Source organism: Xenia sp. Carnegie-2017, unplaced genomic scaffold, assembly GCF_021976095.1.
Source record: "Xenia sp. Carnegie-2017 unplaced genomic scaffold, XeniaSp_v1 HiC_scaffold_5, whole genome shotgun sequence".
Lineage (NCBI taxonomy): Eukaryota > Metazoa > Cnidaria > Anthozoa > Malacalcyonacea > Xeniidae > Xenia > Xenia sp. Carnegie-2017.
In genome coordinates this window covers 456,404-478,462 of record NW_025813515.1, presented here as the reverse complement: position 1 = coordinate 478,462, position 22,059 = coordinate 456,404, and the positions used below count along the sequence as shown (strand labels likewise).

Sequence of the window (22,059 nt, the reverse complement as noted above, 5' to 3'; positions counted from 1 at the left end):
CTTGCACAAAAGAATATGACTACTTTCACCTCATAAGCTTTACCCAATTTTCTGCCTTTGGGAACCGATATTATATCACTTTTCCCCTTGTTGCTTTACATTGAACTTGTGCTTGCTTCTTTTCTGCCAGTGTTTACATTGTGGTCTATCACTGCCAACTCCGGTTCTTGCAAGCATACCTTTTATACTCAAAAAGACTTTAATAAAGTATTTTTTCCCTCCTTCCTCTTAGTGCTTATCATGTTCCCAAAGGGCTTAAAAATTGGGGGAAAAGCTTAGCCAATTTATGGAAGTAAGTCATATTCTTTTGTGCAAGGTATGATGGAAGATGTCTGCTGTTTTAATGTAAAATGTACAACAAGATTTCTTTACCAGCAAACATTCAAGAAATATTGCATCTATAGAGCAAACAAAGAGCAGGTTTCATACAATACATAATCAAGAATGGGCAACAGTCCCCAAAAATAGTTTATATATATCAATATTTATAATTAATAATAAGAGATCTCTTAATAGTAAAGTAGCACAATTTTTGTTTTGCTATGCAAATTCATTAGCAAAGGCACTTTTAATTATGTACACCAAAATCCTGCATAGCACAAATAAAGAATTGGTTTGGCTTGGCCATTATAATTTGTATTTATTGTTCATTTACTAAACTCAATTTATATTTTTATTTATTAGTAATTCATCATTAACGAAACTTATAAATATGGCTATAATACATTACATTATTATTCATCAGCGAATTTAAAACCCTCATAGACAAAGTCCTCTTCTAGACCTGGTGGTTGGAAATGTGCTCGAATGTAGCTAACAGCAAAAGATGGTAGTGGTACTCTAATTTCCTTGCCCAATACATTGCCTTGCCACATGTCTTTGTCTTTTGTGTTCAGGTCCTTCTTCAGCTCTTGAACCATAGTGTTGTTTGTACTCACTCCATGCCAGTCGTAATACCCAATAATTTAAACAAAGATTTCGAAAAACAGGATTATCTGTAATACAGTCCGGAGTATCTATTCCCTCAAATTGTGCTGAGTCTTCATTTATTGTTACAACAGCTGAACTTCGTCGGAGTCGTCCATAGGCTCGTCGCTAGAGTCTGTTTCAATCGGCTCATAAGCATATGGTTGAATCATGTTTTGATCGTTAATCATTTCTTCGTAGTTTGAAACACTGCTCCAGAATAATTACTAGAGGAATCGTTTGAGTAATCCGTATCCATTGCGCAAAATAATTTAAAAACTAGAAAATAAAATGCAACGATGAATATGCTTATGCGTAATTTCTACTTTTGCTAGTATATTTTGTCTTATGTTGACAACGATCACGCGCAGTGACGTCACGACGAAAACCGCTGCTGGACTGCGGCTTCGCTTGCATGCTACATGGCGATCGAAAAATAAAACACACATTTAAGGCAGTATTTCTCGAGTTAAATTTGAATTGGAAACCTAGGATTTCGCGAGAGAGGTAAGAACAATATATACTTTCATATGAGCGAAAGTTGTGTTAAGGTCAGACTACCCCTTTAAGTCCCGAACTTGTGACAAGTAAAGGTGAAAGGCTTATCAGAGATTAATCAACTGAATATTCTGGTTCATTTTTGTTTCGAATTCAATATTAAATATACAGTAACATATACCGATGTTAATGTTAGGCAATACATGATTTTCCTTCAGTGAAAGCATCCCGCATACTGAAAAAAAATGTATCTTATACCGATATTAACGTAGATTTTCATAAGCATTCCGCTTGCCAATATAATGATAAATATGAAGTTAAATAGTTGCAATGTTATTAAGAAACACAAAAAATAGCATTATGCTATGTTTGTGTTATTCAGTAGCGTTCCAACTATTTAACCTTACATTACTCATTTTAAAACGAAATTTTAATAAACTGGACTTTTTGATTGCTTCATATTTCATTGGGCTGTAGGAAAACCATATAAGGATAATTAAATATGATAGTCTTGATCGAAAAAAAAACCTTAAAGAAGGCCCTGTAAGCTGCATCTCTATTTTATAAATAAACATTTCATCCAAGTATTGGAGTGTTTTTTCATTGTTGCTAGAAACCTCCAAAGAGATTTTGAGTACTTATATTGCACAGAGTTTCACAATCTTGACAATGAATGATGTAACTATAGAGCTTGTGTTTTTATACATTCCAAATAATCTTGAAGGATTTAGGAGAATATTTTAAATTATTACTAAAATATTAACACGATGAGAATATGGGACTATGAAACATGAAAATTATGTTGAAATTACAACTCAATTTTAAACTTGCTTCATGCATTTATGATTTGCAGACATAATTCAAATGCAGTTCTCCCATTAGTTATTTTGACTTAGGCCCTGTTCACACGATACCGGATTCGTCTTGTACCGGATTCGCTGAGCAATCCGATACGAAAAATGCATTCTGTTCACACGATGTCGGATTCGTAAGACGATACATAAGTTTTTATATCGCCCCAGTACTTGTGCGTGCAAGCGATAACGATGATGGTTGCTAATTCAAATATTTCGTAAGAAAATGAGAATTTTTTTTGACCGATAACTAAGTAGAGTTTTTTCTTAGGCGTATTAAGGTTTTTTACGAATGGGCGCAAGGACTGGAAGAGTGTAAAGTCCAAATACGACCGAATATATGTTGCCATTACAATAATACTAGAAAGAAGCTTTTCACAGTACGATAATACATTGTTAAAAGCTTAAACATGCCATGTTGAAGATATATTATATTTGCTGGCGGATTATTCATTTAAAACATAGTTTGTATCGCTATGTTTGCTTTCATTTTTGAAAAATCGCACGGACTTCTTAGTTGCCAAAGTGGAACGTATCGGATTCGAACGTTCACACGACAACGGAACGTATCGGATTGGTTTTCATACCACTTCCACAGCGGAGTCAAATTGCTCCGGGAAAAACAATATAAAGCGTATCGGATTTCAGCGGAGCCGTATGAACGCAAGGCCTATCCTGTACGAAAAGTAATCCGGTATCTAACTAATCCTGTATCGTGTGCACAGGGCCTTAAGTATATACAGAAAAAGTCAGTGAGATCATTGGCGAATCAGCACATTTACAGATAAGTATAGCAACCAAAAGTTATTTGAAGATTTCTTTTTCAAAAAAAAACAAAACAAAATAAAATAAAAAAGCACTTTTGCTGACGTACTTAGACATAAGAGTGCGTAGCGCGCGGTCAGTTATCGTAAAATTCCGGATTGCTGCTACCAACCAGCGAACCTTTCCTCTAAGTCTCACCAATTTATTCAGGTCACGAACCTGACCAACATTATAGCGCTTTCTTAAATAATAAAATAGGGACTTTGTCGTGGGGACAAATTTGAAAATAATTCCAAAGATAGAGAACACCCTAGTGAACGGTATAAGTAATATAATAAGTTGATAGTTCTTAAAAGAACTGTTTTAAGTAAAGAGCACTTACCCAATAGTTCTAAATTAAACGACACGATGCATTTCGGCAGACTACTCCTCAGGTGTCAACGTCTGCTAAATGAAAATTTACAATCTACCGATATTTATAATGCCAAGAAAGGGTGTACGTCATCTCTAAAAGGGGAGATGACGCTCAAAACAGGGATAAATTAAAGACATAAACCTTTTGTCGGCAGAGGACGGGATTGGTTAACTTAATTAAAACAGCCTCCATGACGCGTAACTGAAAGAATGAACGGCATTTCTTAATGATTCTAAAATTGTCGTCTGGATAAGAATCAGCAAAATCGGAGTTATTCAAGAGATGTTTACCTATCGCGGAGTCACATGAAACTAAATTACTTTTCTTACAATCACGTTTTGGTTGTTGTCTTGAGGGGACCGTTCCATTTCTGATTGAAGTTGTTACATGCTGTTCGATCCTATCACCCAACCTTAGAGACGTTCTACCTACATAGCGAGCATCACACTCATATTTATATTCGTAAATTACATTGCTTAAAAGTGGTGCCGGTAGAGATTCTTTGTGGTAGGTGGTAGAATAGTTCTTTTCGAAAATAGAAAGATAGCATGGCTCGCAAAAAACAAATTCTCCGTAATATTCTTATTTTCTCTTTCAATATCATCACATCCATAAAAGTTTGATAAACACAGCCCTTACGAAAATTATCAATAGGAATTCCTATTAAAACTTTCTACAGGATCCTATTGGAAATTGGCCCATGAGCCTATAGGAATAATCTATAGGATGCTGTAAGAACCTATAGGAATTCCTATAAGAATTCCTATAAGAATTCTTACAAAGGAATCCTATTGGAATTCCTACAAGTTTTCCTACAGAAATTATTGCTATAAGAATTCTTACCAGATCTCCAAATTCCTATTAAAACTTCCTATAGGATCCTATTGGAAATTGGCCCATGAGCCTATAGGAACAACGTGTAGCATGCTGTAGGAACCTATAGGAATTCATATAAAAATTCTTACAAGAATTCCTATACGAATTCTTACAAAGGAATCCTATTAGAATTCCTACAAGCATTCCTATACAAATTCCTACAAGAACTGCAATACGACATCCTGCAAGAATTCCTATAAGAATTCGTACCAGATCTCCGGCGAAAATTCCCACAAAACTCTTAAAAGAGTTTGTAAAGAGGCTAAACTATAGCTTACAGATTACAACAGAATCTAATCGGATTTTTTATAAAATCTCACGTGAATTACTACATAATCTAATTGTCATGGGGAGTTCTTAAAACATACATAGGGAATTCTACATGATTTTAAATGACATAGTTTTGCCCCACAAGTTTCTATTAGACTCTCTAAAAGACTATAAATTCTTACAGGATCATAGGATTGACAAGTCATAAAAAACAGACACATTACTGTAGATGCCCGTTAAATATAATACAGAAAACTCAAATAATTTAATAGAACTTAAAAATTTTAAAACTTGCAACCGTTAATAAAATTGCAAAAATTACCAATAATACAAATAACGTATATGTATGTATAACTAGAAAAAAACATGAGCATAAACTATCAAAAATAAAATTATAAAAAAGAATCAGTTATCTGGTACGTTGTCACTTATTTTGAATTTTTTACATCTTTCGCTGTTGTTTAGCTTTGCCTTTATGAATCCTTTCACCATTTTTTTGTCAGGTAATCGAAATTTTTTTACAACCACATCTAAAATAGACAGAAATCTGTTTTAAAAAATTAGAAATCATAGAGTATACCTGGTGGAATGTCAAATTAAAATTATAGCTACTGAGCGGGACCGTATAACACTGTTTTGAGCGCTCATGTGGTAGCTACTTGGTACCTGGGGATTTCTAAATGTAGTAACTACTTTAGTGACCTTTATTGAACTGTCAGCTCTGTAAGCAGACGCGTTCATCTTTTCCGCCCCCAAACTAAGTTTTTTGTTGTTTTGAAACTGTCGGGTGATATCATGTACATAGTCTCTAGTTTTTTGACTACACTATAAAACAATTTAAAGTTTCATATAGTTTTTATTGGTTTTTTGGTATATGTCTTGAAACATGCTGCAATTCATCTCAAATTTACTTGTAACTACATCAAATATTCTATTAAATGTTGTAGTTTTCTAAAGGACCTATATTAATTTCCAATTTGCATAAAGCCATCCCACAAAAAATCCTCAAGGCTGACCGTATTAACAAACTGTATTATACATCTTAAAAAAAATAAAGGTTAAAAGCTTTACTTACCACACAGTGCAGCAACTTTTGAAGCATCCAATGAAGGCTTTGGTGTTTTATCTTTGTGAGCATTGGACGTTTTTCCTGTTAGGAATGTGTTGCCAACACATCTCTGGACCAAATCATGTCCATTAACGCATACGTGTAGTTCTTTGGATTTCCTTGTAAAGTCAAAAGATCCCTCTGCGAAGGCAAAATCTTAATACCAGGAGCCAGTGCTACCTAATAAAAAATTTAGAAGGCTTAAATTTCAAATGCATAGTGTTGAAAAAAGTTATATTACCCTTCAATTACGATTGCCATAAAGTGTTTTACTAAAACACGAAACAATTGACACTCCGTATAAAGTAAAGAATATTTATTCTAAACGTTTTGACAAGTGTTACATGTTACAAGGTATCATCATCAGTAGAAAATGCGGACATTTCGAAGATTACAAATAGAAAAAAATTAAATAGAAATAAATAACGTTTGGAATAAATATTGATTATTTTATAAGGAGTGTCATTTCTTTTTCCATTTAAATTTAATGCTTTTACCATTTGCTATAGCTATGAGTTTTTCTTCACATGCACGAGTTAGGTTCTAGGTTCCGAAAAAAGAGAAAATTTAGCAAGAATAAGATAATGTCTGCAACGTACTACGACTCTATAATTCATCAGTTTTCAACATGATAACATGGTTTCCTGAAACATATCAGGTCAAATTTTAAACTGCAATGCCGCTAGCAAAAAGAAATTGAAAGACAGCAACCAAGTCGCTCGCCTAGTTGGCTTCTCCACCTGTTGATCCAAAATAAATTTGTGAGATCCAGTTGAAGTTAAGAAGCATCTTCTGGATTGTTTTGGAATGCCTATTTTAAACAAAAGGCACTTTAATTGTGCTGTTAGTTGGCGTCTCTGACTACGCACAAAAATACCGATATGTTGATTGCTATACGGGTGTAGCTACCAAAAAAACTGAACAGTTAGGAAATTTTCGCTTAAGTAATCATATCCGCAAGATCAAAAAAGCTTTAGTAACACAATTTTTATTCTAAAAAGTCTGTTATTTACCAAAACTTTACCTTCAGATATAAAGTCTTATTTACTATTTTAACCAAGTGCTTTTGCAAATTTTTCACACTTACATCTTTAGCAGCGTTTTCATAACTGTTCCGTTTTTTTATACACCCTGTAGCTATATTCATATTCTTAAATTTCCATTACTGCATATAATGATATTTGCTTGACATTATAGATATACACCTTTTTTTTTACGGAACTGTGCTGAGGCATTGCGCATATAGACGACTTTTATTTTAACTAAGAAGGCACTATTCTTACCATCTCTTCCACTCCGTTGCCAGCATTATCATTTTCCTCAATCGTAGGTGCATCGCAAGAGCTTTTAAGGCATAAAGGGGACAGGTGTTTTGGTAAATCAGTGTTGACAGGTGGCGAGACTGAATGAATACTGCTTGACTGGAGTTCATTAATTAATGTTTCCAGGCTTTTGACAATAATGGGTAATTCTGAAAATGAAAGAACTTACATTTCAATTGTTGAAGACATTGCCAGTTCTTGTCACTATTCCAACATTTACCTTTCACAGAATTCATCAACGCAGCTAAATTTGTCGTCTGTATCTTTAAGTTTCTACATTCTTCGGAAAGTTCTTTTAAACGATTTTCGATTTTTTTTAGCTGTAAAAACGACGTACTGTCCTGTAAACAAAGCATTGTAGAAACAATAATTTAGGGCATTTATAATGACAATACCCTTTTACCAGCCAAATCTCGAATACGTTAAATAAGAAAGCAAAACTTACTCTATCTGGGCAACGTCAACTGCTAAGAACTGCAAAAAATTTGTATACTTACGGAACGATTCTCGTTTAAGTTGTCTTCTTCATTTTGCACTGTTTCAAACTTTTAAAAAAATCAGTAAAACATTTATATTAATCATAATGCTTAAGATTCCCGAGAAGATTGCCCTGCTCTGTGAAACGAGTAGCGACAACATATACTTTTGTTTAACTTATTTTATTTCAATGTTTAAATATATATTCTCACTCAGCGTATGAATTTATCCAAAAAAGTGCATTACGAGTACTCATACAATGCTCGCCTAACTAAAATAACATATTTGAACATGAGAAGAACACACATTAGCTGTAATCAATTGACAAAAGCTTATGAAACACGAAAATATTTCAAAACTCATTACTTCTAACTATTGTTGGCTGTAAATAGACGTAAGAATCACATCCAAAAATGGCCATGCTCCATTATCGAGAAAGTACTTAATGGATAAAAAAAGGAAAAACAACTTTTTTGCCAGTTGGCTTCTCGTCTGTGATTGGTCGATTTGATTGAACACATTGTTAATTGATCTTTTTGGAGTCGCGCGCTTTTTAATTCAAGGTTAAATGTCTTAACTCAGAGTTAGTTAGACCGTTGCTTGAACTCTACTTTCAAAAACAAAATTTTAACACAGGATTAGCTAACCCTATGTTAACAAATCAAACCCTAAGTTAGTTTTTAACATGAAGCTATGTCCCTTTAAAAAACAACCGGTCAATGATCCTTTACTCCTCGGGACATATTAATACTAATGAAGCATCAAGTAATTAATACCATATGAATACCTCTGTTTGTTTATATTTTTCTTTAACCATGGAATATAAGGAGTTTTTCGTTGCACTATCTTTCTGGACTTTTCTTTTCTTTGAAGGAGGCTAAATAAAAACAATCATATAGACAGTAACGCCTTTTTAGTACAATATTTAGCAGTTTCTACAAAAGCTGGAATCTAAAAGTGATACCAAAAAGATTGTAATCTCCAATCACGATAAAAAACATACTTTTTTACTTATATGTGAACCAAACTGGACTTCATAATCCTCCTTATCGGAGTCGGAATGGTATTTATAATTCTTTTGTGAGATTCTTTGACCTTTTCCTCTTTAGGAGTTGAAGTTTTTCCACTTTTCAGATACATCTCTAAGCATGAATCCATGGAGTCAAAGTCATCTAATAATAAAATGTAGAATGCTTTTATAGTTTTACGATTTTTATAGTTTTTATAATCCGAAACTTGTAGAGAAATTATAGATACTCATTCTCATGACAAAAAATGGTATATATCCAGCAATGCTTTTTTGAAAAAGTAAGTGTCCGCCATATTGTCACTTTCATTTTTTATAAATTTCGTTTATACAGAAACGATTATTCGAAATATTTATACGTTTTAAATTTATATTTTTGCAGTGGCATTTCAAAAATCAAAATCAAACGCCAACCTCCAAATTTTAAAATTCTTGCGGGATATCTTTCGCTTTCCGTTTTGGTTGTATCTTCATCAATTTTTTTTCGCATTTTTCGTTTCGCTGCATTGAAGTCTATGGGCCACTTGACAATTATTTCGTGGGTAAAGAGCCAGGATTCGTTATCAAATGTTGTAGAATTTTCATCTTGTATCCATGATGTTTGGCCAATATCAAAAGTATTGTCTCCAAAATCGAAAATCGCAAACTTCATTCTTAACTTTCACACTTGGTCACCTTTTCACAACAGCGAGCTGCAAAACGCTGAGAACAACTTGAACTTGATTACTTGAGTGGCAAGGAAATTTGCTTTGTCACCTTGGTGATGTGAGATCAGCACTTATGTTACTGTGGTAATGGCGGTAAGTATCAATAGGCCTTTTCAAATAAGAGTTGGGGACTAGGGCAAGTTTTAGCCCGCAAGCACGTCTGGGATTGTTAGTGGGGACAGCTTGTTATATTATTATAGTTGGAAAAAAAAAGTGAAGATGGAAAGCGCGTTTGAGTGTAAAGATAAAAGTTTTTCGCTAAATGAAAGTGATATTCCCGGAGCTAAGCTACCTAAGCCGATTGAGGAATGCAATTGTGCAATTTTACGACGATGGCTTCTTTGCAGAGGAGCAAAAACCTCTGGTAAACTCTCTGATTTACGACTGAGGTCAGTAATTTACTTTTAATTTTAAGTTTTTATTTTTATATAATCTAACATTCATTTGATTTATTTCGTCGTTTTTATGAAGGAATTAAAAATCGTTTAAAGAATAACTATATATTTTTTATTGCAGAGTCAAAAATTATATCGAACATAAACTGGCGGAAAAGTATCTACGTGACCCTGATGGAGGCGTTCATGTTTTGAAAAAGAAAGCACAAGCTGGTCTCCTACATCAGACATTGCCATCAGAAGTTAAAAGTTTTCCTACCACAGGATATAGTGCCGACCTATCAAATCTACCAAAAGTTACTTTTGGCACTGTATGGAAGTTTATGATAGACAGCATGGAATTCAAAAGACGACTTTCAACTGCTAAGCCTCTAGTGAAAGGCTATAATTTCTTTAAGTCAAACCATGTGCTGTGTTTGTATTATCTCCACAAGGATTCAAAACATTACATCAAAAGTCAGGTCTTGCCTTCAATGAAGAAAAAGATGGTATATACTTGTTACATTAAGCTTTCATCATTTGGCTTTGTATTGTCAGCCAAATGTGGGTGCCCAGCAGGTGTGGATGGGAGATGTAATCACGTCTGTGCAACTCTTTTTTTCCTTGACTCTGTTTGCAAGAAAAATAAGAAGTCATCTTCAGAAATTTCATGCACGTCAAAGCCATGTGAATGGAGTGTACCAAGAAAGAGAAAAGAAGAAGTGCAGCCAATTTCTGCAATGAAGTTCCAGAAATATGACTACAACAAAGAGAACAAAAAAGCAGAAGATAAATGCAAATACCAGGATGTCAGCTCCATTAACCAGGAAGGTTTAAATAGTAAAAAGTTACAAAGCATTTTTAACAAATTTAAAGAACTAGAAAATGAGGTTGGGAAGTCCATTGGATGGTGTCACATTTTACCCCAGGATATCCCAGTTGAGAAGTATGAGAATGAACTCATATCTCCCATAAAAGTTCAAGACAGCCCTATGGCAATGAGTGCCATTAAAGAAAGGATGGAAAAGATTAAGAAATGCCTTTTCATAGACTACAGAAAGGCCACAGAAATTGAGAAAGAAACTAGAGAGCAATCCTTTAATAAGAAATGGCACCTACATCGACAATACCGCATTACAGCATCTAAATGCTATAGAGCTGCTGTACTTAAACAAACAACCTCACCAACAAAGGCCATTAATGAAATTTTGTATGCCAAATTTTCAGCAACGAAGCAAATGATAAAAGGACTAGAAATGGAACCAGAAATAATGAAGCAATACATAAAGGAGCAACACAAACGTGGACATGACAATTTGTCTGTGTCACAGTCAGGTCTGATTGTTGGCAAGCATGATGATGGTTTCTTAGGGCTAGTCCTGATGGCTTGGTTTGTGATCCCTCGAACAATAATGAACCTTTAGGTATCCTAGAAATGAAGTTCATAGAAACATCTGAAAAGGAAAGTTTAACAGAAGCTGTCTTACGTAGCACATGTGTGTCAAGCACAAACTTGACAACAGTGGTATTACAATTAACAGAAACCACAAATATTTTTACCAAATACAGCAGGGAATGTATTTATCAGGGAGGAAGTGGGCAGACTTTGTGATTGCTGGATCTTGTTCACCTGGTATATATATTGAAAGAGTACCTTTTGACTCTAATTTCTGGTGCAATACTAAGGCAAAACGTAAGATTTTCTATGAAGAATTTATTATTCCTGAACTAGCATATCCAAAGATCAAGTATGGGCTGCCAAGAAACAATTTCACAGGAGATAATTAAATGGTGTAACTTGTAAAGATTTTTAAACATAAATTACTAAGGATAAATAACAGTTGAAAATTTAATCTCTGTCAAAATATAATTAAAAAAAGGGCTTTTTTGCTGTAAATCTGTTTTTAATCATGATACTGAATTTCTAAATTATCATTATTGAAATGGCTTGTTTTATTTATTTATCAATTTTAAACATGAGAATGAAGGCAAAATCTAACAAACAAGTGGTGGCAAAAAATTAGCCAATGCTGCTATGACCACAAGTGCATCTGATGCTAATGGGGCCATAGTGATAGGGATCTTTCTATCTAATATGTGCCAGTTTTTTAGTCTTTCCATTTGTCGTTCAACATGTATGCGCAGGCTAGCTATAGCTTTGTTCTTGTTAATTTCTTCTTGTGTAAATTGGGTTTCTTTTGGAAAGAAGGAGCTTCAAGAAATGCTCCAACTGATGCAAGTTCATCTTTTATGTTAAAGCCTCTGTCTGCCATGACACTATCTCCAGGGGAGAGAATGTCCAAGAAATTGCTTTTTTTAACTATTTCCAAATCAGAAGTGCTTCCAGGAATAACTCACTGATGTACGACAACACACCACTAGGTGTGATTCCAATTAAAACCTTCATTGTTGGTCTGCTTTTGTAAGAAGAATAACAGGCAGACTGATTGTTCAAAGCTGATGGCCTTTCCATCTCAATCTCTGTGCAATCAATTACAATAACTACCTGGGGGAAGAGCTGTTTGAATGCAGGGGGGCTGTAATATTTGATTGTATCTCTTTCTGGCATTCTGATTAATGACCCAAGTTTTGCACGGAGCAGTTTTATCCACTTGCGAATGATGTTCGAGACTGTACCAACTGCCACGCCAAATCGGTGAGCCAAGTCCTTTTCAAAAAGGCCCAATCTTAATCTCATTAAAACCAAAATATATTCTTCATAACAACTTAGTGCTCTTGGCCTACCAAGCTTTGGTCTTCTAATCTGTGTGTCATCTGTATTATCACCATTAATATCAATTCTTGACTCCTCAACTAAATTGAAACAAAATGTCAGCATTTTGTAGTTAGATAAACCAGTATAGAACTCTATATCAGAATCACTTGATTTGTATTTGTCAATATCAAATCTACTTTGTCGTTGTTGTTCTCTTGCCAGGTTGTTTTTGGTGATTTCAAGTAATTTTGTTAAACGCAGCAGTTCACTTTCGAGAAATATTTTTTCTTCTATAATTTGCTTTTTAACGTCTTGAAGTAGCAGGACATCGTCCTTAGCTTTGCAGAAACATGCCAAGTCTGTCTGAGTAGCAGAAGATTGAAGATGAGATGCTTGGTCGTTTTGTAGTTGTTCGCTTTCAATATCAACTTCATAATTTTGCATAAAGTTCTTTTTCTTGCGTTTGTGTTTACTAATTTTTTCCTGACTGGCTCTGGTTATCTCTCTGCGTTGTTCTTTACGTACAGTCCACGGAAAAACAGACGGAAGATGAGTTCTGCTCAATTTTTTCCCGCCTTCCCAGTGATCACAACAAATCCTTGTGTTCGGAGACGCCACTTTGAGGTTGTCGTTTCTTATAAGAACATCGTATTTTTTACGTAGTTCTAAATCCTTTGGCAAGCAATAAAATTTGAAATCGCGAGGCTTATTTCTGTGGCTGTTGCTACAACCTGGCACACAGCAGTTATATTTTGGCATTCTTGCTAAATCACATAAACACTTTCATCAACATATGTGTAAACACTGCACTTCTATTCGCGAGGTAATTTTGTGTCCCCGGTAACGATCCCAGAAACGCTTGCAGGCAAAAATCGCCTTAGTCCCCGCCTCATTTTTGAAAAGGCTTATTGTAGTAATTTCACCGCTGACTTGAACAAACGCTTGCTGCTTTCGTCGTGAGCAGTTTGTCATGAATATTCTTCAAAATTTGTCAAAATTTAGCGTTTTGATAAAACTTGTATTCGCGGTTTTGTAATTTAAGCTTTTCTTATGGGCTCAAGAGGGCAATACAAACGATATGCAGTTGATTCCATTGTTGATCTTCCAAGAAGAACAAAATATAGACGACGAAAGCAGTTGCGTGCTACGATGGAGATAGATCAAGCAACTTCATCTGATATGGTATGGAAAATTTCATTTAGATATTATTTCTGGTAATATTGTTTTGTTAGTGCTTCAAAATTTTATCCCATACTTTATCCACATTATACAATTAAATGTGTCTCCATTCGCATATGTTCAGACATTTGTGTAACATACCTCTTGCCTTTCCTAACATAATTGGCATTAATACATTGTAATTGAAGTTTTAATTTTAATTGTATTTCATGATACACTTATATCTGTGCTTCAAAAAATAATAATGGAACGTTTCTCGGTAATTTTGCAGTAGACATTGTGCTTTGTAATTTTACTTTTGTGTAAACTTGTAGCAAGAATCAGGAGCTCCTTTAATGTCCAGTTATAATTATGTCTATTAATGAATTCATACAATCAAAAATGATGCGAAAGTACTTGTCAAATAAAATTTGCATGTTGAAATTGCATTTTTACACTTTTAGCAATTGAGTGCATTTAAAATGAAGTTTCCCTGCCAATTAACCAAAACCAAATTCAACCAAGCTAAAACTAAACAGAGGGTTTTCCATGTGTTGTATCATATGCTTGAGAATGATTGTATTCTATTTAATTCCCAGTGGTGAAAAATTTAATTTTAACATGAAGTTGTTATTTGAGGAGTTCATTAACTGGAAAGGTAAAGGGCCTTGCTATCTTGCTGTATTCAAATATAATCTTAAAACACAATGTGTCAAATGCATGATTGTCTATAAAATTTTGATTTAAATTTTTTGATACTCATTGTTTGTAATGGCGAGTCATGCAATTTTGTTTGTTGTACAGATTGTAATATTGAATTTGGATGCAAATAGATTTAAAATAAGTATACATAGATAACGATATTAGATTGGACATTTCTTTGTATTGACACTATTCAGTTTTGTTGAGCTTTCAACTTGGTGCTTCAAGTCGACTTGCGTGTATTACAGTGTGCTCAATTCATGTAAATAAAAAAGATATTATTATTATTGCTATTGTCCAAGTCAGTTTATCAATGGTGTATAAGCCTATAAGTGCATGTGTTCTTACACATACATTATATCTTTCATTATATACATTATATCTGATAAATATACATTATCTCTTTCAACAATCTATGAGGTCACATAACATTACAGACAATGATCAAAGTGTTTATAAAGCATTGCAAACTGCATTTCATTGACCTCTTAAAATGTCTAAATTTTCATGTTAGCTAGCTTGTGAATGGTATAAAAGATGTTTCCGCCTTCCTTTTCTATGCAAATACCTATATCATCTTGTGACATTACATTGCATAGTCATATTTAGACTGCATCAGTTCTCAACACAATTAAAAGATTTATTGACTAGTACAAGAAAATAATCAATACATGGCAGATAGGAGTGTGAAAATTTGATGCACTTCAAAATATTTGCAAATCAAACGTTAGTTATGCAAAGTGTTTCATTACCAGAAAATTTGCATAATGAAAAAATTTCAATATCAGTGTAACAAAGATAATTATAAAATAAACATAATGAAACGTGTCTGCTGATTGGTCCAGAGCTGCATTGCATTAGCCTTTGAAAAACAATCTGCGCTCAGCCAATCAAATCAATCAATCAATCTAAAAGCTGTTGCAAGTCCATCATGAATACATGTTAAAAGAATATTAGAACGTTTTCTCTGTTTCGCATTATTGTTATTTTATAAAAGAAATAAAAGATGTTTTTCATGTTTGCACTGGCTTATGCAAACCTCGGAGACGTTTGTGAGAACTTTCGAGCAGGTGCAACCCTCAACGTTCAGTCTCGGGCTTGCACTGATCTGCACCCGAGTTCTCCCAAAGGTCTCCTTGATTGGATAAGACTATGCAAACACAGTAAACATCTTTTATTTCTTAACAAAAATAGTTTGTAAGATGCTAGATGAGCTTGAATAGTTATTGTAATGTATTTAGAAAACAGTCTGGCAAAATTTTGTTTCATTAACGCTTTAATCAATGGAACATATATTTTAAAAATTAGATTCAATTTCATCAAAATGATCAAGAGACACAGGCACAGGCATGTCAGGAGAATGGAAAAATTGATGTTGATTTCCAGCTTAATAATAATGGCCTTGGACATGAAGCACTGCAGGTGAATGTGAAACATCATACAGTACGTAGAACCAGGGTAGGCAGAAGATCAAGGATTGGGAAAGAGGGCTAATATTCACTTTTTTGTGTGTGTTCTATTTTATCGATTTCTTTTGAAATCCATTTTAATTATTGATTATGGTACATGAATACATGAATATATAAACATGAACTTCCTCCTCCCCCCATATAATAGCTACTACATTCCGATTTACACTCAGAATTTGTATTTAGGTTTTAAACATCGAAAATGGTGATGAACAAATATATCCTGGTGCTCTTATAACAAAGTCTCAAAGTGTTCTCCTGCTCGTCGCATTTTTATTAAAGAACAATTTAACAGATGCAGCTTTGACTGATCTACTCGACATTTTGAGTTTGATTTTGCCGAGCACGTTTCCATCCAGCAAGTATAAGTTCTACAAAGCAATTCAAGTGGAGGAATCTCAGGTAAAAAGAAAACTATCTTGAATTTTTTCTAATATGGTTTTCTTTATAACGACTTTCGACTGGAATACGTAGTTAGCTTCGTGCATTTAATATCTTAAAATTCAACTTTATTTTGTGCAATTTAAAGAAGAAAAGTGGTGAAACGATTCGAATTCTGCATATTTAGGGCTTGTATTCTTGATGAAAATGATCGAACTGGATTAGAACTAGCGGCAAATAACGTTACGGATTTACAGTTTATATCCCTCCCTGAAAAATTAATTGTTATACTTTGCAGGCTCATTTTTATTGCGAGTCATGTTTGTCGTACATTGGAACAAGCGCAGAAAGCACAAAGTGTGATGAATGTGATACACCTTTCAATCGCGAAAACAGCATGAAGAACGGCACCTTTTTTCTTCATATTCCACTAAAAGGACAACTTAAGCAGCTCCTGTCTGATCCCATTCTTTATGAATATTTAACCAACAGGAATTTGGAAGTTTTGATTGAATCAACTGTTATATCAGACGTAACTACGGGTAAACTATATAAGAGCCTGATAAGGGATAAAGCTATGGCGAAAAATGACATTTCTTTAACTTGGAATGCAGATGGCATTCCTGTTTTTAAGTCATCACAATACTCTATTTGGCCTATCTAATGTATGATAAACGAGTTACCACCTCACCTTCGTTCCAAGAATATTCTACTTGCAGGTTTGTGGTTTGGTGCGACAAAACCACAGATGAACACTTTTCTTGAAGCATTTGTGAACGAATGCCATGATTTGGAAAAAAAGGGATTTCTTTTACGTGAAGAAATTATACCTCGCAAAGTTTTCGCATTAGTATGTTCCAGCGACAGCCCAGCTCGTGCAATGTTGAGAAACTGCAAGCAGTTTAATGGTAAGTACGGGTGCGATTGGTGTGAACATGAAGGTGTGTCTGTTCTCCGTAATAGAGGTCCCCCAACTCGATACTATCCACAGCGTGGTCATCAAAGCTCAAGAACGTCACAGAATCAAGCAGAATATGCTTTCGAAGCTGAAATGAGAAAAGAAGCAGTTAATGGAGTAAAAGGGCTTTCGCGTATCGACATTCTTCCCACATTTGACACAGTAAGAGGCTTTACACCGGAGTATATGCATTCTGTGTGTCAAGGAGTAGTCCGTCAACTGTGCAATCTTTGGCTTGATTCGAGAAACCACGAAAAGAACTTTTATTTGGGAAGAAACGTCGAGCTATTAGATGAACGTTTGTCTGTAATATGCCCGCCTTCTGAAATAACTAGAGCCCCTAGATCAATAAAAGAGCGAAAATTTTGGAAAGCGTCGGAGTGGCGAGCATTTCTTTTTTATGGTCTTGTGGTTCTAAATGGCTTGCTTCCTCGTGAATATTTAGAGCATTTGTTTTTGCTAGTACATGGTGTACATACATTACTTGGTAATAGAATTAGTGATGAAATGTTATCACGAGCCAACGCATGCCTTGTTAAATTTGCAACTGATATGGAAAAGTTGTACGGTTTGACTAACTGTACATTCAATGTACACGTTATGACGCATTTAGCGGAAGGCGTAAGGAACTGCGGGCCACTTTGGGCTACTTCTGCCTTTGCATTCGAAGCCAACAACCACTTTTTGCTGAAAATGTTTAATGGTACCCAATATGTTCCACAACAGATTTGCGATACTTTTATACTGTCGCAGAAACTACCAGGTATTGGGAAAGAGTGTATTCGTGATGACGCATGTCCAAGAGTAAGGCACTTGTTCAATAAACTTTCCAAAGACAAAATTCCTACAAATAGTGAACGGGCTCTTACTAGAGCTGTTACTGGACTTGGAAATGGACAAGCTGTTCGTCTCACACCATCTGAGACCATTTCCGTGGCAAAAATGATTAACAGAGACGTTGCCAATCGATCAGCTACTTTTTATAACAGATTTATTGTAAATCATGTGCTATACACTTCGGAAAGTTATACAAGATCCCAAAGACACCATGATTATTATGTGCAAATCGACAGCTTAACTACCAAGTATGGTATCGTTGTTGGGCTTTACCGTGTACAGCCAGACTGTCAATGCAGCACTGCTGAATTACAGACATGCCAGTGCGAAGTATATTATGTTGTGATTGTGAAAAAACTTGATTTGTGTGGAAGAAGACCGCTATTTTCCAACAAAGAATGTGGTGTTACTTCACATTTCGTAAGAGAGTGTACAAACAGAGACCAAATTGTGGCTCTCAAACCTGACCAAATTAAAGACAAAGGCGTACACTTAAAACTACGAAACCGAGACTTTTTTTTTTGAATTGCCATGTAAGTTTTACGGCGATTAACTCAAAATAGAAAGGATTGCTGTTGTCTTTCATTTTTTGCAAGTTTGAGAATACTCGACTGGACAGATATTTTAGATACACAGTATTTGTTGCATGTTGTATATATGACGCGTAACTCAAAACAGATAACTTCTCGTATATCGTACAAAGCTTTGCTTATAATGCATGCCACTACATATGTTTTAAATTGTTTATAATCATTAATTTGTACTATAGCTCTTTTGGAATGTGTTGTTTTATTCATATCATACAGAAAAATATGTAAATTGCATTTCACTGTCGTAACAGTCAACAAGACATTCCCAAAACGATTTTTTTATTACAAATGAAAAAATCCAACTTCATCTCACAATAATTTTTTTTAGCTAATTCAAGGATGATTTAAGTTTGTTATTTTTACATTTTTCCCATAGCTTTTTGTGTAAGAATTTGAAAATATATTTTTCTATAAGTTTGCAAATTCCTGTGAATTTTTCTAAAGCACTTCTTATAAGAATTCTCTTTTTCTACGAGATTTCACATTGTAATAGGAATGCCTGAAAGAATCGCATACCAACTATAACAAAGCAAACAACTTAATTCAATGGTGGCGAAATCGAAAATCAATTCCTCTTGAATTGCATGCTGTTGGTGTTCGTAATGGTTGTAAAAACTCATTATCTAATGACTAAATTTCGACATGTTTTGTTGCTCTGCTTTGAGGAGTTTAATCAATGTCAGCTCGTAAAGCTGTTGTTTAAATTCTGGTAAAGTATTCAAACATCAGCAGCCTTTGATTCAAGAGATGACATTATCATTGTCTTTTACACAACCACCAACTCCATACCACAATGCTTCGTTTATTTCATGCATTAGATTTCTAAAGAATCTACCATAGTTGTAAATTTGGGGAAAAAATAGAAAACATTTCCTATATATTTCGATTGCTATATATGTTTTTCTAATAACATTTCCAGGAGAATTCCTATAGGAATTTTAATATTCATAAAGGTTTTTAATTCCCACTATTTTTTTAAAGGATTTCCAGTCGGAATTGCAAAACAAATCACCATTATGGATTCCTATAGGATTTCCTACAGGAATTCAAATATTCTTATAGGCTTTAAAATTGCCGCCATTTTCTTAATATATTTCCTATCGGAATCGGAATAAAAATGAATTCCACTCTGCCTTCCTATAGGATTTCCTACAGGAATTTAAATATTCCTATAGGCTTTAAAATTGCCGCCATTTTCTTAATATATTTCCTATCGGAATCGGAATAAAAATGAATTCCACTCTGCCTTCCTATAGGATTTCCTACAGGAATTTAAATATTCCTATAGGCTTTAAAATTGCCGCCATTTTCTTAATATATTTCCTATCGGAATCGGAATAAAAATGAATTCACTCTGCCTTCCTATAGGATTTCCTACAGGAATCTTATATTCCTATTGGAATTCTAATAAGATCCTATTGATAATTTTCGTAAGGGCTCCCCCACCCCACTAAAAGTTATAGTTTCGGTCCTCAAAATAGTGGTTCGTTCCACAATATCTGAGAAAACATGATACAGCCGTTGAGTTATGTAATCGATATTTCAGCAGCAGCATTAGTAAACACCACATCCCACTAAAATTTATAGTTTCGGTCCTCTATATTATGGTTTGTGCTACAATATCCAAGAAAATATGATATAGCCATTGAGTTCTGTCAGCGATATTACATTAGCAGCGTTTTTTTAACATTATCTCCCCCTCGCCACTAAAAGTTCTAGTTTTGGTCTTCTATAGAGCGGTCCGTGCAACATTATTTGAGAAAACATGATTCAGACATTGAGTTCTATTAGCGATATTTCATCAGCAACGTCTGTAAACACGCCTTCCCCAAACTACTAAAGTTATAACTTCGGCCCTCTATATAGTGGTCAGTGCTACAATATCTAAGAAAACATGATACAGCCATTGAGAGTTCTGTAAGCGATATTTAAGCAGCAGCGATATTCCTGCTCAATCTTGTGGCTAAAGTGTTAAGTGCCTTGAACTGATTCACGTGCATTTTTTTATGGAGGTTATTAAGCCAGTTGACAATCATTAAATAAGACACAGTTTGAATCATAAATGAGATTTTTGGACTCACTTGCTATTCTAATATAGTCCAAATAATTACATTTATTTATTTTGAGATCGATGGGAGTAATTTATTGAAATCAATGAATAAAGTCGTTGTTTTTATGTTTTGCGATTTGTAACGTTATTTGCAAGATTTTACCGTCATAATTAAAACAGATGAAACCATCCACAAATGTTACCATTCATTGTTGCTTAGACATGTCATGAAAAAAACTCATATATTTCATAACATTTGTTAATGTGAAAGGTTGATTGAAGACTGTATTTGAAGAAAACTTTTATTAGAACTTGGACAAGGTGATGTTTATTTAATTGTTTCAACACTTTCGATGCTGTAAACCAGGATCAAATTTTTATCTGGAGAAAAAGTTATACTCGGACGAATCTCCTGTACTCTAACAAACAAAATAATAATTAACGTAATCAAACACGAGCACTTTTAAAATGCAGAGTCTGATCTGTATGGTGTACATTATGTCAAGATTTATTTTAAAAGGTTTTAGTCTATTTATTATAATCCTTTTTCTTCAATGGAACTTATGAAATGTAGTCAATTTGAGCACTTTATAAAAAGAATTACGTCACTTTGCTGCTACGCAGTATTTATTGAGATAAACAGATACTTGTCAAGTTGTGCTGAGCACTGCCGTCTGGTACACAGTACATTTAAATTATTAGTCGTTTGCAAAAGGAAAATTTAAGTCATTGATACAGTATTCAACATACGTAATAAACGAACGTTTGGAGTCCGAAAGTGCAACACTGTATACGTACATCATGCATTTTACTAAATAATATAAATCTTCAAAAAAGCACAAAAATACCAATAAAATGGCTTCAATTACGATACATTACAAAGCAAATGTGTTAGTTGACAAAGAATACAAGAAAAAGCTTTCAGTGTTTAGAACATTTAACAGGACGAGAAAAATTTGCCCTAAATGTCCTGCCTCATGCTCATCAACGACGATATATAAAACATCAAGCGCAGAAGCTTATGTTCATGGAAATAAGACTTTCATTCCCCTTCGCTTAACTTTCTTGTACACTATTAATATCCTTACTATTACCTCAGGTTCGTTAAGTTCATTGGGAAGAGAATAACAATACAACACAAGTTCTTACCTTTATTTATCACGGCTCCCTGTGAGTTTTCTTCGTCGACATTCAGCTTCCACTTCGAATTTTTGTTTCCACTTTCTTTCACCTCCAAATATCCTTTCGCAGGAAAATTTACTTGAATTCTTTCAAAGTGATGAACAACAAAACCATCGTTATCAAGCGTTGAGATATCTATTTCAAAAGTGTATGAATCAAGCCTCTTTCCCTGAATATTTAGCTGTATTTCATGATTTCGATCAGTGTTGATATCAATGATATCCTCATTGTTATTATTCGCGTTGAAGTCTTTCCAATCTTTTGCCAATTTTGTCATTGGAGAATCTTCTAACCTTTCACGCACGAATGAGCTGACAAAGACAACTTTAATATCTAATGTTCCCATTTCTGATGATC

At 34.3% G+C, this 22,059-nt stretch overlaps 5 protein-coding genes and 1 long non-coding RNA gene across 6 annotated transcripts; 3 read left to right on the top strand and 3 right to left on the bottom strand.

The window, feature by feature from the left end:
- Nucleotides 1–5,097: 5,097 nt before the first annotated feature.
- Nucleotides 5,098–5,796, bottom strand: LOC124456468. Its single transcript, XR_006952276.1, has 2 exons — nt 5,720–5,796; nt 5,098–5,174 (listed from the first exon to the last, which is right to left on the bottom strand). It is a non-coding gene; the product is annotated as an uncharacterized LOC124456468 (long non-coding RNA).
- Nucleotide 5,797: 1 nt separating this feature from the next.
- Nucleotides 5,798–9,230, bottom strand: LOC124456447. Its single transcript, XM_047006892.1, has 7 exons — nt 8,993–9,230; nt 8,555–8,652; nt 8,339–8,428; nt 7,572–7,619; nt 7,295–7,415; nt 7,036–7,223; nt 5,798–5,932 (listed from the first exon to the last, which is right to left on the bottom strand). The coding sequence occupies exons 1-7, from the start codon at nt 9,228–9,230 to the stop codon at nt 5,798–5,800; spliced, it is 918 nt and encodes a 305-aa protein (XP_046862848.1).
- A 638-nt stretch (nt 9,231–9,868) lies between these two features.
- Nucleotides 9,869–11,083, top strand: LOC124456446. The gene has a single exon (XM_047006891.1). The coding sequence runs from the start codon at nt 10,004–10,006 to the stop codon at nt 11,081–11,083; it is 1,080 nt and encodes a 359-aa protein (XP_046862847.1). The 5' UTR covers nt 9,869–10,003.
- An 896-nt stretch (nt 11,084–11,979) lies between these two features.
- On the bottom strand, nt 11,980–13,134 carry LOC124456444. The gene has a single exon (XM_047006890.1). The coding sequence runs from the start codon at nt 13,132–13,134 to the stop codon at nt 11,980–11,982; it is 1,155 nt and encodes a 384-aa protein (XP_046862846.1).
- LOC124456443 lies at nt 13,116–16,749 on the top strand. The gene is made up of 4 exons (XM_047006889.1): nt 13,116–13,557; nt 15,544–15,657; nt 15,891–16,106; nt 16,384–16,749. The coding sequence occupies exons 1-4, from the start codon at nt 13,426–13,428 to the stop codon at nt 16,747–16,749; spliced, it is 828 nt and encodes a 275-aa protein (XP_046862845.1). The 5' UTR covers nt 13,116–13,425.
- A 465-nt stretch (nt 16,750–17,214) lies between these two features.
- Nucleotides 17,215–18,772, top strand: LOC124456461. Its single transcript, XM_047006906.1, has one exon. It carries the CDS (start codon nt 17,230–17,232, stop codon nt 18,403–18,405), a length of 1,176 nt encoding a protein of 391 aa, XP_046862862.1. The 5' UTR covers nt 17,215–17,229; the 3' UTR covers nt 18,406–18,772.
- The last annotated feature ends 3,287 nt before the right edge of the window (nt 18,773–22,059 follow it).

Excerpts from the sequence above, each read along its gene's own strand:
- LOC124456461 (XM_047006906.1), top strand. The coding sequence starts at position 17,230 with ATGCATTCTGTGTGTCAAGGAGTAGTCCGTCAACTGTGCAATCTTTGG.
- LOC124456444 (XM_047006890.1), bottom strand. The coding sequence starts at position 13,134 with ATGCCAAAATATAACTGCTGTGTGCCAGGTTGTAGCAACAGCCACAGA.
- LOC124456443 (XM_047006889.1), top strand. The coding sequence starts at position 13,426 with ATGGGCTCAAGAGGGCAATACAAACGATATGCAGTTGATTCCATTGTT. Across the intron at positions 13,558-15,543 it reads AAGCAACTTCATCTGATATG|ATTCAATTTCATCAAAATGA; the intron begins GTATGGAAAATT and ends TTTAAAAATTAG. Across the intron at positions 16,107-16,383 it reads TTCAAGTGGAGGAATCTCAG|GCTCATTTTTATTGCGAGTC; the intron begins GTAAAAAGAAAA and ends TATACTTTGCAG.
- LOC124456447 (XM_047006892.1), bottom strand. The coding sequence starts at position 9,230 with ATGAAGTTTGCGATTTTCGATTTTGGAGACAATACTTTTGATATTGGC. Across the intron at positions 7,224-7,294 it reads GTTGATGAATTCTGTGAAAG|AATTACCCATTATTGTCAAA; the intron begins GTAAATGTTGGA and ends TTTCATTTTCAG. Across the intron at positions 5,933-7,035 it reads GCAACGGAGTGGAAGAGATG|GTAGCACTGGCTCCTGGTAT; the intron begins GTAAGAATAGTG and ends ATTTTTTATTAG.
- LOC124456446 (XM_047006891.1), top strand. The coding sequence starts at position 10,004 with ATGATAGACAGCATGGAATTCAAAAGACGACTTTCAACTGCTAAGCCT.